The sequence below is a fragment of the Poecilia latipinna genome, unplaced genomic scaffold (genome assembly GCF_001443285.1).
Source record: "Poecilia latipinna isolate Pla-1442-1.1 unplaced genomic scaffold, P_latipinna-1.0 Scaffold133, whole genome shotgun sequence".
NCBI lineage: Eukaryota > Metazoa > Chordata > Actinopteri > Cyprinodontiformes > Poeciliidae > Poecilia > Poecilia latipinna.
In genome coordinates, this window is record NW_015112749.1 from 379,733 (window position 1) to 393,319 (window position 13,587).

Sequence of the window (13,587 nt, forward strand, 5' to 3'; positions counted from 1 at the left end):
CTTTGTAATCATGATTATGTATAATAGGCATAGGAATTGTCCAAAAGTAAAAAGTAAGAACAAAAATCGATTCAGGTGCACAGCATCCAAAACCAGAGAGACATGTAATGAATCAGGCCTGGAATCTGAACAATAGACATCCTGTTTCCAGTTCCCCTCAAGCCATATAGAGGACATGGCAAAAATGTGAAAGAACAAATGCATTGCATAATTGTCACAGAATCATGATGTGGGAAAGCTGGTCAAAGTTGCTGATAGTAGATGGATGGATAAGTGCCGGGCAGTCCTGTAAGAAAACCCATTAGAGGCTGCAAGACTCAAAACTGCTGCGGAGATTAGAAAAAGCTTTCAACTTTTGTACTCCACAAACTAAGCTCCCAAATATGATGATTTAATAAATCCAGTCTGTATCCTGATGAGTGACCCGCAGGTAGCTCTATCTGGCCTATCCAGGAGAGTAAGGAGGTGTAGGAGAAGGTAGAGGAGGAGGAGGAGGAGTAGGAGGAAGAGGTGGAGAGCTCACTCTCTGATGAACGATCGCATCGGCTGTTCACTGGCGCCGTGACGATAAACAGTCAGCGGACAAGGATGCTCTGTAGTCTGGTGCGCACACTTCTGTCTCCAGCTCTCCACAGTCACCATGGAGGAACCTAATTAAATGCACAGACTCGGTGTGCGTGTCTCTGCTGCTCCGGATGGGGGGAGCCGATGATTTATTTTATTTTATTTTATTTTAGGATTTGCAAGCGTTTCTCGCCCTGTTTGAAGCCTGAGCGGAGAGGACCGCGGCGGATTTGCGAAGTCTTCAATTAAAAAGGTAACGGCTCTGAACTGAAGTTAGCCCCTTTTAGCATGGCTGCGTTTATCTGCAGGTTTCAATATGTTGGGGTTTAGTCGGAGGACAGTTTTGTCTCGCTGGAGCGGATCCGTCGCTTTATCAGAAAACAGCGATATGCGTCTCTGGCCGCACTATTAGCCCTGAATGGATCTGATTGAGGCTGGTTGTAACGAGGTTGCCAGCTGTTTGTGCAGGACCATCTGACGGCTGCGTTGCTCAGTTTTTCAGCCCTGAAGTCAGCCTGTCATTTCACATCGGTTTTTGAAGACGGGGGGGGGGGGTATTTGTACCATGTCTTACCTTGGTGGGGGTCCAAGGAGAAACATAAGGACTCTTTGTGATGGGTTGGTTTGTCACGAATCGCTCATGGAAATGTCAGTGCTCATTTCCATCACCGATCTCGGTGCAGCATTGAAATGAAAATCCTAGTGAAATAACACCAAAAATGCATTTTTTCACACTCACATCTCGCTGTGTGGACAACGCTACGTGCAAAGCGCAACACAAAGGATATGTAAGTGCTTTAGCATAGACGTTGCAGTTGCAGCCCCGCTCTGCAGCCGTCCGACACTCATATTGCATTTTTGTTGGCAATAAGAAGATTAATTCTTCTCGGAGCATCTCTGCAATGTGACCTTTTCGGTTTCTTCCTCTGCGGGGCCTGCTCGCAGTTCAAGGACTTATACAACTGACACGATCGAGTGACGCCTGAGAGTGGCAGCTCTCAATTTTTACACGCTTTGTTTATTTGTTTGTGTTGTCGCTGCATTAAAGCATCTGCTTCGGCTTTTCTCCCTCACCACGGCTAGACCGAGAGAGTCAAGCCAAAACCAATCTGCCATATTGGTTGTAGTTCTGAAAGATGAGCCTCTGTTTGTCCGCTTACATTAAAAAAGACACAGCAGAGGGATGCATTTCACATGTGGTCAGATTATGCAATCATTCCCCTTTGTGCTATTTTGTCTAAACATATGCTGTTTTTGTATATTTTTTTTTAGCTCACCGTCATAGTTTGAATCAGCAACACAATACTTTTTTTTTTTTTTTTTGCACTGACACTTGTGACTGAAGAACTATCATATCTTTCATAATATCAGATATTTCTGATTAACTGTAGGTCAGTATTAGCCAGTGTTGTGCTATGAACAGCTCCTATTGCCTCTCAGCCAACTTGGACTAGTTTTTTCGTTGATATGTTGAGTAGATTTATTGTCAGTTAAACTAAAATAATAAATGTTTCAAAATTTTTGGCCCAAAGTTAAACAAAGACACCTTTTGATTATGCCTCAATCTTATAAAATTATATACAATTATCATTGATCAATGATCTTAAGACTGAGTCATTTACAACAAACATGCAAACAAAACACACGTACAGTCCCATGTGGGAACCATGGTCCTACCTGCAGCTGTCAAAAACAATGTAGACTGGTCTATCACAAGACAAAGTAGAGACACAAAGGACAAACAATCATGCACAGACACACTCATACCTAAGGATAAATTAGAGAGATGAGCTAACCTAACAAGAGAGCTCACAAAAATGTGAAAACATGCAAAAATGCAAAAAGACCCGATGCCACGATTTGATCCCAGGACTATCTTGCTGCTAATGAATAAAACATATTAAATTGCTTAAATTGTTTAGATTTTTTAAAAAAATGAAAATAAGTGAAGAGAGGTGGGGTAGAAAGAGAAGAGAGAAGGAAATAAGAATAGAGGAGAGGAGGAAGGACAGGGAGATTGCAAAAAAGCATGCTATCTGCTTCTACTGCTGTGTAAAGAGAGAGAGAGAGGGAGAGAGAGAGAGAACAGACAACTAAGAAATCACAACAAAAAACAATATATGAATAACGACAACAATGACACTTCAAGGCAATAGGTAAGAATTAATACAATATGCAGCTAGTGGCAACCACAGCTCATGGTAGTGTATCTGTGAAAACCTGAATTCATACCTGAGTGAACATCTGTGTGTCTATGAGCGCATGTTTATATAAGGTTTTTCCACATGAAGAATGAGATGCAGTGACGAACACACAAGCTTTGCTGGCACCAAAACATTCAGAATTCTCAATGTCTACATGCATTTTAGCATTGATAGTGGACTCAGGGACCAGAGGTGAGCCTGACTCCCTCTGGTTGCCATTAAGCTTGCCTACCACATGGCACTGCATGTGTGTGCCATGAGAATGTTTAAGTTGTACAATAAAAGTGAGACTCAGGGTGCCATTAGACAGAGGAAATAGAGAACCTGAAGTGCTGGATGTGTGTTAGAGTGATTGATTGGTAGGAAAGAGGTGTCCAGGCATGGGGAGGGAAGAACTGGTGGGATAAATGGCCCTCACAGAGAGACAGCTCCCCTGCTGGCCCCAATAGGCACCAAGGGGTTGAAGCTCCGGGTAGTGTTGTAGTACTTGAGACCTGTCTTGGTCTCGAGACTGGTCTTGACTTCCCTCAGCCTTGGTCTCGACTTGGTCTCGGACCCTAAAAGTCTTGGTCTTATCAAGATTATCAGGTTAGCTGGTCTTGACTACCACAATGGCCCTAGGCCATCCACCCATCCACCCAGGGTACATGGTAACAGCACCAGTGGGCCACATCGAGATCAAGGGTGTCCACCCAATCCCTTCGGCTCCGTGCTCCAGAGGGAGAACTGTAGCTACTCTAACATTTGGTCAGGTCCCAGAACACAAAACACATTAGATCCTCCCTACCTCATCTGCAGAATACACTCCCTAAATGAGAGTGCAACACACCAATGCAACGACAAGAACCGCTATGCCAGCTTAAGAGGCCCCAAAATCTGCCAATTAACCAAAGACCCTCAGTCCAAGGCTGGGCACCACCACATGCACTGCTACAAAACACCTATGTCCACTGGCACAGACCACCTTAAAGATTTGCATGCAAAAGTCAGAGTCACTTCCCAAAGTCACCAAAGGTTGCTCCACCTTGGTGGCTAAACCCCCAGGAATCCTTGAGATGCATATTAAATGGGTTTAATGCATATTAAACCCAGACAGCATCTAACACCAGCAACAATGCTCCACAGGATGAAACCATCCCACTAGGCGATGAAGCCGATCGAAGGAGCCCAGAGAGACTGATTCGATATGGAGGCAGAGGCTGTATGGTCCAATAAAAGGTTTCTGTACTGGCTAATACTAAGAGTATTTGTATTTTTTTAACCCCTTTTAAGTTGCCAGCAAGCCAACTGAGGGGGAAGGTGGAATATTACATTTCAGAAACTCAGAAATATAATCTTCATATATTTTGCACAAGAAGCTCTGAAACTCTGAGACTATCCATGTTGTCTACTTTTCTTGTTATAAGGGTATCTGATAATTATTAGACGTAGAGGAGCAAGACCATTCATTTCGTAAGGCAAAGTACCTGAAAACATGTTAGTCGGTGTTAATTCAGGCCAGGAGGAAAGTGATCTGTTCTGACCTAAAAATAGGATCAAATATAGATCCTTCTATTGTTAGGCTGGAATAACAATAGAAGATCAAAGCAGAATTTAATGACACTATTTGATTTTCACTACATTAGTTGTTAATGCAATAAAAAAAGGATAACTAAACAATTAAAGCAAAAACAAAAAACAAAACAAACAAATACAATATATCAATAAATATGTATATATTTCCACTATTTTACATTTTATAGAGTTCAACATCCCGGCAAATTCACTTCAAGGTCAAACCGAGCAATTATGAGAGAAACTACAAAAGAACTGAACAGCTCTATGTCAGATTAGGCTGGCCTCAGTTAGCATGTTAAATGCCACCGCAAGAAAAGAAGGCTTGTTTGTAGGGGTTGTCAGAAGAAAGCTTCTTCCTCTAGATAGATACATTATGGCAGGACGGCTTAAATGTACATAACATCTGAACGATAACTACAAAAAGAATGTCTTATAGACAGATGAGACCAAAGTGAAGATTTTCTGCGTTAAGGCAAATCTCCATGTTTGGAGAAGATCAGTCCCAGCATACCAGCACAAATCTTCTCACTAGCTGTCAAGGACAGTGGTGAAAGTATTTGGATTTGAGACCATGTGTCCAACAGCCAAAGTTTAGCTGAAACTGGGTCATGCAACAAGACAATGATTCCAAATACAGCGGCAGAATGACTGAACAAAAGGATTCGAGGTGTTGTAATGGCCAGTGAACCTGACTGTGGTGAGATCTTAAGAAAATTGTATATAAACAAATACAAAAAAAATGATACTTCAAGTTATTGCTGCTGATGGGGGTTCTACAAACTTACAATCACGGAGTGTATTCAGTTTTTCTTACATATTTAAATATGAAATTTTTTATTTTTATTTTTTGCTTATTACTGCATGTATTGTTCTTTGGATCACACAGTTTTGCAGATAAATGACACACAAACTGAAATATTTTCCACAGGCAGACAGTTGCTGCCTGTGGAAATATTTTTATTTCATTGTTATACAAAAAAAAAAAAAATTCTAAAATTTCTCTCACCTATTTTCTTTCAGAGGCAAATTATGCCAGCAGCATCAGAGTCGCTCACCCTGGTGACGAGCCAGCTCATCGGTCAGACCACTCTGCCCTTCACTCGCCTCTTCGTCTGCCCTGGCAGATCCATGCTGCTGGATGCTCCTCAAAGAGCCACGCCCACACCATGAGCGCCAACGGGCCTGCCCCAGAACCAGCCCCAGAAGCCCCTTCCATCTCAACCCCTGCCCCAGCACCGGCCCCTACTCCGGCCCCAGCCCCGGCGCCGCCCCCGCCTGCCCCACCTGCCCCGACATCCTCCACCATACCGGTAGGTGCGTTGGCTCAGAAGAAGCGACAGCAGTATGCCAAAAGCAAGAAGCAAGGCAGCAACGCCAACAGCCGGCCACCGAGGGCTCTTTTCTGCCTCAAACTCAACAACCCCTTACGCAGGGCCTGCATCAGTGTGGTGGAGTGGAAGTATCCTTTACTGTGGCTTTGTGATGATTGGTGGAGGTTGAAGCTCAAAATTCCCAGTTTAATTAGTGAGCTGCCAGGATGAAAAAGCTAATCTTACAGTTAAACCACTTTGGTGATCAGTTTTTCAAACAGAAAGCGTCTGGCGATTAAGTAAGAAATTAACATCTACACAAGCCTCTCTGGTGGGCCACTTTTAAGTTTTTGCAACATTATTAACCTTATGACATGCAAACACCATTCAGCTTTATTTCTCTATTGTAGAGGTAAAACAGTCATTAAATAGTTGTGGCTTTTCTAAATTAGAAAAAAAAGTTAGATAAATAATATAGAGACTACACTGAAAAAAATGTTTCTTTGAAGCAACTTTTTAAAAAATTACTTTAATTTGTTGCAGCTAATTTGATTATTTTTGCTTAAGTAATAAATCTGAAATTAGAACTAAAGCTTCAGCAGAACTAGTCAAATTAGCTGTAACAAATTAAAGTAATTTTTTAAGTTGGTTGAAATAAGCATTTTTTTCAGTGCAGTTACAATTCTGTTTGTCAATAATTATATTACAATAATTAACGATTAACACAAATACTTTCATTCATGACAAAATCAAATAAGCTTGAAAAATGAATCAAATTGAAATGTAAATAAAAAATGTGATTAATAACTTAGTCCTAGTTCACAAAATATTTTGTTTTTTTATCGATTGTATTTTTAGTGTAAGCAACAAAATATGAAAAGAAATAAAACAAAAAAAAAAGGAAAGAGTGTTGAATTTTATCTTCAATAATTGCTCTCCTGATATTCATTGGTACTTCAGGTAAAGCGTCTCGTTAGAATGTAAAAAAAGTCCCCAAAATCCAAAGAGGGTCATCTTGGGGTCGCGATGTCACCACAGAAGAGAAGAAGAGTTTAAGGCCTTCTTTTACCCGTGGTGTGTATTTTTCAGTTTTCGGTCATTTTAGTGAGGAAACTGCTCTAAACAACAAGAGCAGCATTTTATCCCCCATAAAGACAAAGTGAAAGTCACTGCGTCCTTAATCTAGAACTGCTGCTGCTGCAGTGACAACCTGTAGATTAAAGCGTCTCAACACAATCGTGGAGGGCTAGTTGGTAAACAGATGGTTCCATCAGGAAATGTCATAAAATGTTACAAAGGAGATTACCATGCGTGAATGGCTGAGGTACATATCTAACTACAGTTTTATGTTTTGTTTGTGTGGAGAACGTCGACGTCTCCTGGGGATTTACAACCAACACAGACGCAGCTGTAGCTGTATCAGGTGTCCTCATTCGTCCCGGATAGAAAGCATACAGTACATCAGTGAAGCTTGTTCAGTACTTAACAGATTTTTTTAATGTATATTTTCTAATGACATTTATCTGCTGTATGATTTCATGTTGAAAATGTGATGCTATGTTGACATTTAGTGCTGACTATTTGAGGTGGATATTGTGCCTTTTGATAAATTACATGCTGTCTTCATATTATAACTATGCTTTCAGGTCAGGCTGAAATTAATTCGATACATTCTGGGTCCACTGCATCAGCTTTAAACTCACATTCTATAGTCATTTTATTTCTTTCTTTCTTTATTTTTTACAAACTTAAAGACCTATTTTTTTACATTCTGAGTCATTAATCATTTGATTTTGGGGAATATGAGATGACTCATATTTCTAATTATACACTGTTGTTCTTATATTGCACATTGAGTCAGCACATTATTGACCTAAGACTAATTTCAGTTTAATTTTATAAAGCAAATCAAGCAGTTTATTAAAATGTTGAGTAAACAGATCAAACTTACCCACTGCAATTCAAGATTAAAACCCCACTATTAGCAAACTATAAGTCCAGGAGAAGGTTTTTTTTTTACTTATTATGTTGTTAAAATATTGACTCTATGTAATTTTCTTCATTGATTTCCTTAACTTTCACTCTCAGGCCATTTGATATCTTTATATTAATTGCCATTTTTGCCAACTGTATGGCCTTAGCTGTCTACGTCCCTTTTCCTGAAGACGATTCCAACTCCACAAACCACGATTTGGTGAGTAGTCTGTATCTGTCTCAGAAGCGGCTTATTTATTTAGTGTCTGCTGTTACGGAGCTGCTCTCACATCCATGGAGTTCTAAAAACTTCCTTTTGGTATGAAGTTGTATGTTTTCCATAAATTGACTATATATGGTACAGTATTTGTGAGATATATGACTAGTGTTTTTGTTGTGGCATGATGAGGAGAGAAGAAATACTTGATCTCCAAAAATCTTGTCTGTCACTGGCAAAAGTATTCACACCCCTTCAACTCATTACTTTAACAAAATTGCTCAAGCTCAGTCATATCAGCAGCTGTATAGTGAACAGTTTTTAAGCTCTGCCATAGATTTACATTTGGTTTTAGATTTGAATGCTGACTTGACAATTATAAAAACATAAATATGGTCTGATGAGTAATTTAGACACAGCTGGCAGGTTTTCTTTCATTATTGTTCTGGACTTAGCTCCATTCAGTTTCCTGTCAACTCTGACCAGCTTCCTGCTGAAGGAAAGCAACTCCCCAGCATGTTACTGCCAACATCATGTGTCGCTATGGGGATGGTGTGTTCAAGATGATCTGCAGTATCAGTTTTTATCTCATGAGACCCTTTAGATTAGAACTTCAACTTTAGGTTTCTTTTTTCCACTATTCCTAAAAGAAAGGATTCCTGTAGTGATTTCTCAGCTGTGGCGTTCTCTCATTAGTGTTCTCGTTGCGCTCTGTCAGTTTTGTTTGTGAGCCATGTCTTTGTAGGTTTGCAGTTCAGTCTGACTCTTCACATGTTTGAATGAAGAATTGAACATTTTTCCTTAAACGTTCAAAAAAAAAAAAACTATTTAATTGAGTTTGATTAAGCCTTATAACTTGATCCTGCCTTAAACTTCTCCACAGCTTTATCTATTATCTGTTGGTCTTCATGATGCTGTTTTTTCACTAATGATCTTAAACAAACCTTTGAGGCCTTCACAGAATAGTTGGATTTATTCTGGTCTTAAATTGCACACAAGTGGACACAATTTTCTAAGTCGATGACTTCTGAAGAAAATAAACTGCCTAGATTTTAATTTAAGGATGTCAGAGTACAGGGCCTGATGCCATTGTTTAGAGGGTCTAAAAACTAATTCTCAATTTCCCTCCACTTCGTAATAATGTTCTACTTTGTGTTGGTATATCTCATCAAAAACTTTCAAATTCATTGACGTTTTTGGTTGTCAAGTGGTAAACTATGGGCCAGATGAAGCGGTGTGAGTACTTTTACAGTTACTGCTTTCCTCTGTGGTATTTTGATTGCAGTCTCATGTTGTGTGCCGTTATGTAGCTGGAGCTTTATAAGCAACAACAGGACCATGCATGCAATCTGTGTTTTCAGTACGTAGCTTTAATATGCAGATTTGTTTTGCCTACCCAGAGAAACACTTTGAACCGATGCTTTATCATGTCACGGTCCGCCTGTGAAGTTTTTTTTTTTCTTTTTTTCTTTGCCTTTCTATTTTTAGCAACTGCTCACCATTGCACCACTCTGTGCACCCTGTACATTTATGTCTGAATGATGAATTGTGGGTGATGTAGTGTTGTAAGCATTCTTCCACTGCTGAGGATAAGCGTGCTCTCCAGAAGGCAGACAGACGCACAGACTGCGGTGCTTACAAGAGCAAAACCAAGCTCACTGTTCAATGATTAATGAGAAGTGTGTACAGCATGTCTGCAGACAGTCGACTGTTTTTGATTGATACATTTTGAGGCATTTAAATCTCAGACAAAGCTTACCAGTTTGCTGTAAATGACCGAGAGGAAGATGTAAACATGTATGCGATGTGTTGAAAATGGTGCAGCTCTGGTTAAAAGTGTGCCTGGCGTTAATGAAGGAAGGAGTATTGCTTCTCACTGTGACCTCCTGGAGGGTGACATCTGGGTGTCTGTTTACACATCACTGGTTCATCAGGGAATACTGGTCCATCTGGGACATTGCCTGTGACAGAATGATAGTCAGATTTCTGTCAAGTTTAGTTGTGAATTCAGTCCGAAAGACATCATTTTTGCCGCATAAACACATAAAAACAGTCTATTTTTATCCGCTGATGCAAATTCAAGCTGGTTCACAACCAAAAATAAAAACTTAAAAGATAAGAACAGCGTTAAAATGTTTGCTCCTCGCCTCTCGTTATTTAAATTGGGAACAGAAGTGACTTCACGCTAAAGTCACTGTAAAACAAAGTTCTTCTTACTATTTCAGACGAATTGATTACAAATCTGTGTTTATCTTATACTAGCAACTAGCTAGAGTGGCGGACATTGCTGAAACAGTTGTCTCCATGTGCATTGTCGTTCTTGTGGACTCAAATGTCCATTCTATGGAGAAAGAAGTTGAACCTAAGAAGGTTTGAAATCAATGGTGATAAAGATTATAATAAATAAACAAACACTCCTTTCTTTATTTTCCTTCATCAAATAGGAAAATAAAAAAAGTTACACAATTGGAAAAAAAAGATAAGTTAAATCTATTTAATATTCGTACGACATTTAAAAAAATTAATAAAAAAACAGCAACAGACATTACATTTTGTTCCTTCATTAAAATCCTCAGTACACGTGAAGCAACTCTCAACAGGGATTTTTTGATCTTGATTAAAAGGAACTAAGTGTTCCAACCGTTTGTAAGCACATTTTGGGTCAGTTAAGTAATAACAACAAAACTGATAATACTACAATAATAACACAAGCAATAAATGCCATTAAAGCATTTTCTTTTAAAACGTATAAGTTGTAGTGCCAGTAATTGTAGGGACCTTGGTAGATTCATAAAGGTGTGTTAGCAAGCAAGCTGCGTTTTTAATCTCACCCAAGCATTCACCTGTTAATCATTGCTGCTGCGCCTGTCGTCTGAAGCTGTTACGGCTCTCATTTGCTGTATTTGTTACTCCTTCCTAATGAACAGGTATAGTCCTCCTCTAAATAGAAGTGTCAGATTGGATTTATGGATGCACCCATTATGAATTAACTGACAAACTACGTGCATGACCGGGTGCAGAGCCGATCATTGATGCAGCGTGAATGCTTCATAAACAAGGGCATTAAGTAAAGATGAAAGGACAAGCTGATGAGTAGATCTGAAATGATTTATGATCTCTTTGAGTAAGACGCACAGGGACAAAGCTTTGCTTTCATTTTATTTAGAAGACACGTGTTTTTCCTCATAGCTACACTGCTTTCCTCTGATAGTTTTACATTTTTTAAAAAGTTAGGTGTAGTTATGTCATGTCACATCTAAATCACCTTCTGGAGGATGAATAATGGAATATTTTCCTTTCCAGAAGAGGTAGAACAATGTAATTATTTATAGCACAGAAGTGCCAGCTTGGCCGCAGTTGTCTATACTATACTAAACTACACTATACGGAGATCGGGAGCGGAAAGTGCTGACTTTGTTTTGCAATATAGCCGACACAGTGAAGATTATGTTACGCACTACTCTGCAGCTGCATAGGTGGATGAAGACTGATATGAAACCTGAATTATAGATTTTGGTTGGCCTACTATGCAGTGCAAGGATCAAATTCTATTACGCTGCTACTAAAGCATGCAGCGTTTTAGCCAGTAACACATTAAAATGTCATGTAGCTTTTTAGCCGCACAGACACTAAATCCCTGCATTGAGCTGATGTCTGGAGTTTTGGACGTATGGGCTTTTTATTTAGTGTGTTGTTCATTGATGGACTTACTGTCCACTATGTTCAGAGTGCTGAGGTGCTGCAGAGCTGCCTCAGTGTTACACTGCTGCATAGTCATGGAGGCTTTAATAGCCTGAGTCTGCCCGTCTTGTTAGTGAGGCTTGGTTAAATGCAGCAGCTCATTATAAATAGAAAGCAATTTCCTCCCCAGGCAGCACAGAGGGCAAAAGATTGGGGTCTTACTACCACCAGGAGGCACAAGTGAGTAACAGGATGCAGCAAGCACAAGGAGTTGCATGTACATGTGCAATGAGACAAACACCAAGTCAGAAAGTCATATTTTCAATCCAGTCAAGGTCAGCTTGTTCTGTTTCTGCTGTTTCTTTGCAGAAATGTCGATAATGTGCTGACATGCATATTTGTTTGGATAATAAGGAGCCATGTTGCATGTGACTGTCTCCTCTAAGATTTGCAAAGAGACATGCGGATAATCCGTAGCACTGCTGGTTCTGCTTTCAGGTCATTTCTGTCTTATCTATCTGAGGATCAACACCGCAGGTGGGAGTCTCCTGCTGAAGGTGGCTCAGCGGAGCAATGACCTTTTCATGGGGAATGTGATTCATACATCTCATTCTGCGTACGTTAACATACAGCCAGCTGTGTCTGATACCAGGAACTGTCGGTGCTCATATAAGTGTTGTTGCGTAACTCGTGCTATATGGGTGGCAACAAAAGGACACATACAGATGAAAAAAAAAAGACATATCAGTAGAGTTTGTACTGGTCCATGGCTGCTGAGTTTAGAGGATGTCTCAGGTTCAGTTTTTTTTTTTAAACAAAGCACAATGATGAGATATAAATTATCATCCGTTTGGTAATTCTGTCTGCTCTTTTGCTACATAACACAGAATATGCTTCCTATAAATAACAGCTTTAGACATTTATTTTTTTTAACCTTCATTTAACCTGGAAGAAAAACTAATCGAGATTAAAAAAGTAATTTTCAAGAGTGTCCTGGACTTGACAGCAGCAAAACAAGATAAAAAATAAGACAATTTCAACCTTACAACATTTGACTCTGGTACAACTAATCACATAAAACATCTACAGCCTGAGATTTCTATCTCCTTGTTCTGTAAGAGTCCTTTAAAACAATTCAATAAAACCATCTCATCAATCTTTAGATCCTCCCGTAATTGTTTGCAGTAATGAGGAGCAGCACATTTAAAGTTTCTTTTCCGATTCTGTCCTGGTTCTTGGGTCACACAATGCTTAATTGTCAAATTTTCATTTGTGAAATTATTTGAAAGCTGTATATTATTTTGTAATCATATACTAGTTTCTGTTGGCCTAATATATATATATATAAAACAAGAAAATACTTGTGCTTTTCTGGTTAGAACATGACAACACAAAAAAACCTTAAGGGACATGAATGCTGTTGCAAGGAATGCTAAATATAGCAGCAAAAAATAATTAGTCCTCATCTTTCAGGAGAACTGCAGTTGTATACTGATAATTACTCCCTTCTGAAAAACCATTCAAAAATAATAATGAATTAATGTCAATAATCAGTTTTAACCTCCTACCAAAGCTTGTGTATCTTCCACAGCAGGACCTGTTGCTTTATAGTATATTTATTTTCTTCATTTGTCTTTTTTATTTATATAAAACAAAACCGAGCCTTGTATCATTGTTTTAAATTGCACCTTGTTTACTAGTAAGACATAAAAAGCAGTTTTAGGGTTTTTAAACCAGAATTGGTCCAGCAGGTCCTATTTATTCGAATAGCATGGTTAAAAGTCAGCGCAAATGGAGCAAATGAAATAAATATAATATGCGAGAGGTGCTTTATGTTTATGTGTGAGTGTTTTGGCTGCACTTCATACTGCCTTAGAGTGTAAATATGTACACGTGTGGGGTGAATGAAGCAGTTGGCTCTGCCTGCGTGTGTGTGTGTGTGTGTGTGTGTGTAGTTGCTGGCACAAGCAGCTATGTCTGGATTGGGGACTCCTGTGGAGATGATGATAGAAGAATGTGTTTAGTCACTTAACGTAACTGCTCATTTGCAGCTCACACTATCACTGTCCCCGCTTGTTAT

The 13,587-nt window shown here is 39.4% G+C and overlaps 1 protein-coding gene across 16 annotated transcripts in view; it reads left to right on the plus strand.

Annotated features, from left to right (window-relative positions):
* Positions 1-519: 519 nt before the first annotated feature.
* cacna1da (calcium channel, voltage-dependent, L type, alpha 1D subunit, a) overlaps positions 520-13,587 on the plus strand; it is an 80,196-nt gene continuing 67,128 nt past the window's right edge. For 12 of the 16 annotated variants that reach the window (XM_015028730.1, XM_015028733.1, XM_015028740.1 and 9 more), the window contains exons 1-3: positions 521-817; positions 5,346-5,784; positions 7,724-7,829. In XM_015028730.1, coding sequence (XP_014884216.1) covers positions 5,492-5,784; positions 7,724-7,829 — 399 coding nt within the window. In that variant the 5' untranslated portion in view covers positions 521-817; positions 5,346-5,491. Of the gene's footprint in view, positions 818-5,345; positions 5,785-7,723; positions 7,830-13,587 lie in introns of all 16 variants that reach the window. The other 4 variants (XM_015028745.1, XM_015028743.1, XM_015028744.1 and 1 more) reach the window with 2 other exon arrangements.